Raw genomic sequence first — 3616 nt, forward strand, 5'->3', positions numbered from 1 at the left:
CCTGCCCACAGTCCTGCCCTCCCCCTTTTATACTTCCTGGTCGCACGGTGATGACATCACCAGCTGCCGACGGTCAGTAGGATTGTGATTTGATAGCGATTTCAGACACCTGTCACGCTGAAGGCGTCAGCTGACGCAGCGTCTCATTCCCTGTTCTCAGGGAACTAAGGTTACATACGTAACCGGGGATGTTTCTAATACACACACACATGGTCCGTATTCTGTTAGCGCTGCACAAGCTCGCGGTGCCATCTGCTGGAAATACTTTACTTCAGCTTGATTGTTTGCCAGGCTTCAAAATGCATTAGGCAATAACCGATCAACACTACTATATTTTGTCCCTTACATCGATTTAGTTTAACATAAACACATAAACCTGCTTTCTGTCAGCATATTGAAGTGCATATTTGTGCACTTCAATAGTGTTCACACATGGCAATTTAAAATTGTAGTCCATGTATATAGCAAATAACTCTAATAAAACATCAGATTTATATTTAAAGGGTTAGTTTACCCAAAAATGAAAATAATTTCATTAATTACTCACCGGCGTTCATCTTCGGAACACAAATGAAGATATTTTTGTTGAAAGCTGATGGCTGAGTAAGGCTTCAAAAAGGCCTCCATTGACCCACTCACAAGACCCATAAAAGGCACTAAAGACGGCAATACAAAGTCCATCTCACTACAGTGGCTTTTCAATAATTTTACAATGCAACAAAAATAGTTATTGTGCACACAAAAATCAAAATAACGACTTTATCCACTAAGTTATTGACGTGAACTCGACGCAAAAACTATTCTCGTCGCTTTGTAAAATTGTTGTACAGCCACTGTAGTGAGATGGACTTTGTAATGTCGTTTTTAGTGCCTTTTATGGGTCTTGTGAGTGGGTCAGTGGAAATGTACTGAATGCCAATGGAGGCCTTTTTGAAGCCTTTCTCAGCCATCAGCTTTCAACAAAAATATCTTAATTTGTGTTCCGAAGATGAATGAAGGTGTTACGGGTGTCCAAAGACATGAGGGTGAGTAATTAATTAAATAATTTTCATTTTTGGGTGAACTAACCCTTTTAAATAGGGTTTATTTATTTTTAATTGCAAGCAAAAATAATCAGTGAAAAAAATTGTGAGTTACTCTATTTAGATTTCTTAAGTCTCACTGGGCAGCAAAGCATTCTGGGAATTGTAGTCTTTCATCACCATAAGACAAAAATACATTTTTTCAGTCTAGAAGGCACCAAATTCAAAAATAATTTCACATTTCTACTACATTGATGACCCAGCTTAAAAACAGATTCATCTTCCCAGGAGTGAAGTACCGCTTTAATTAGCAGAGTATAAGGTGGAATAACATTCATAACATAATACTCACTACTCACTACTCTTGAGTACTTTTAAAAGGGCTACTTTTTACTCCTACTTTGAGTAGTATTTAGGACAGGCACTTTTACTCTACTTGAACTACATTTTGTGACAAGTAACAGTACTTTTACTTGAGTATACTTTTTCAGTACTCTTTCCACCACTACCCGAAATAGACAGGGTCTGAGGGGCTCTCACGGGGCACTGGAAGTGGTAGTAACTGTGGAGTTTTTAGAGTAAATATTTTTATACAGTATTTTTGTCAGGTAGGGAAAATCAGCATGAAAAACTACAAAGAACTACAAAGCAAAACTCATGACAGGAAATAAATATATATTTTTTGGCATCTTGTTCCTTAACTGCTAATTACTCCATATTTTATGAATGCTTTCTTCACCTCTTACCTGAAGTAGGGCATGTTATTTTCACTTACAAAATGTAATAATAGCATAAGTGCAAACAGGTGACACATTGAATCCTTTCAGATTTTCTTTGTTTTTTTTTACTTTATATTATAGTTGCAAGTATATTTATATGCTATATAAAATACATTTGTCTATATATTCTATCATATTTACCTGCTGTTAGAACTACCTTCATCTTTCTAATGTGGAGATATGGTTATATACAACAAAGCACTTGGTATAACAAAAAAAGGTTATACCATTTTTTCAATTCATTTTGAATATTAGATTAAACCACAAAGTTTAGAAGTTGTGGTCAGTAAGCATTTTTTATGTATTGCACAATTTACAGTGTTTACCTGGGACACAAAATGCATGTTATTATTAGCACATATTTTATAGTTCCATTGTCCACATTCATCACAAGATTGTTAGCTGATGCCTCCAATGCATTTAATGTTATATAGGATATTTCACACAAGTAATGTTTAGAATGAAACAGAAATGTAGACCAATGTATATTTGCAATTAAACTTTAACAAAGAAATTGCAATATAAGAACATTTTTGTAATGTAACAAAAAATCACCTTGCGTTAACTTTACTTTTAAAAATAAGTTTAAACAGAGTCTGTCTTATTTCTTTGGCTTGAAAACCATATATTATGGGATTCAAGCTTGGTGGAATAACATGGAGAATTATTTTAGATGCACTTTTAGTTTCATAGGATACAGGGAAACGATGAATTAAAATGGTGGCGAATCCAGCGAGCATCATAATCATATAAACAGCCAGGTGAGTGCTGCATGTTTTTATTGCTTTGCTATTGGTTGCTTTGTTTTTGCTTTGAAAGCATACCCTCGCTATTCTGAGATATGTCAATAACACCCACCCCAACGAGGATGTTAATAAAAATGCAGTAAAAGTTAATCCATACACATTATTAATATCTGTATTTTCACAGGACAGTTTAAATAGTGAAGCATTGTCACAAAACAGGTTTTGAATCACAGATCTGCAGTGAGACAGACGGACACTGAGGCCGATCAGAATTCCCACCAGTACTATTGCAGAACCCCAGGCTCCTGCTGACAGTTTAACCACCATATTATTGCTCATTATGGTTGGATATCGCAATGGATTACATATGGCCACATATCTGTCAAAGGCCATGCTCATTAGAATAGTGTGGGATGAGGTTGCACATACATGTCCAATAAAAGCTTGAATAGCACACTCCACATACGTGATATAGCGCTCAGAGGGGTCTGTTAAGATATGACTCATCATGCGTGGCAAAATAACAGTTGTCCACAATACATCATTCAGTGGCAAGTTGCAGAAAAGAATGTGCATTGGCTGATGTAACCCTTTTTCCACTAAGATTAGAATAAAAATACCAACGTTAGATACTATTATAAATATGTAAGGAAGCAAAAAAAGGATGAATACAAGATAATTGGACAGGTTTGTTTCTTGTAGTCCCTCCACCAAGAGTATGTTGTATCTGAACGTCAGGTTGTCCATCTGTGACCTATAAGGAATAGATAAAGGACCAGTACAGGGAGTCATTTAGTTCCATAGTATTTTTTTTTCCTAATAGAAAGGCGTCAACTGTCTGGATACCAACATATTTAAAATATCATCTTATATTAAACATATTTAAAAACAATATAATGTCATACAAGTTTGTAACAACTTGAAGGAAAGTAAATGACAGAATTTACATTTTTGGGTCAACTTTCCTTTTAACAGCTTTTTCCTGTAAATTGCTGATGCACTTTACATGCAAAGATTTTAAATAAAATATTTCAATAGTTTTACTGATTAAATAAACAAATATTTTTGA

At 35.0% G+C, this 3616-nt stretch overlaps 1 protein-coding gene across 1 annotated transcript; it reads right to left on the reverse strand.

Annotated features, from left to right (window-relative positions):
• Positions 1 to 2352: 2352 nt before the first annotated feature.
• LOC137046268 (olfactory receptor 8G17-like) lies at positions 2353 to 3300 on the reverse strand. The gene has a single exon (XM_067423405.1). It carries the CDS (start codon positions 3292 to 3294, stop codon positions 2353 to 2355), a length of 942 nt encoding a protein of 313 aa, XP_067279506.1. The 5' UTR covers positions 3295 to 3300.
• Between the last annotated feature and the right edge of the window lie 316 nt (positions 3301 to 3616).

Source organism: Pseudorasbora parva, chromosome 18, assembly GCF_024679245.1.
Source record: "Pseudorasbora parva isolate DD20220531a chromosome 18, ASM2467924v1, whole genome shotgun sequence".
Lineage (NCBI taxonomy): Eukaryota > Metazoa > Chordata > Actinopteri > Cypriniformes > Gobionidae > Pseudorasbora > Pseudorasbora parva.

Bases quoted from the DNA above. Each gene is read 5' to 3' on its own strand.
- LOC137046268 (XM_067423405.1), bottom strand. From the start codon at position 3,294: ATGGACAACCTGACGTTCAGATACAACATACTCTTGGTGGAGGGACTA.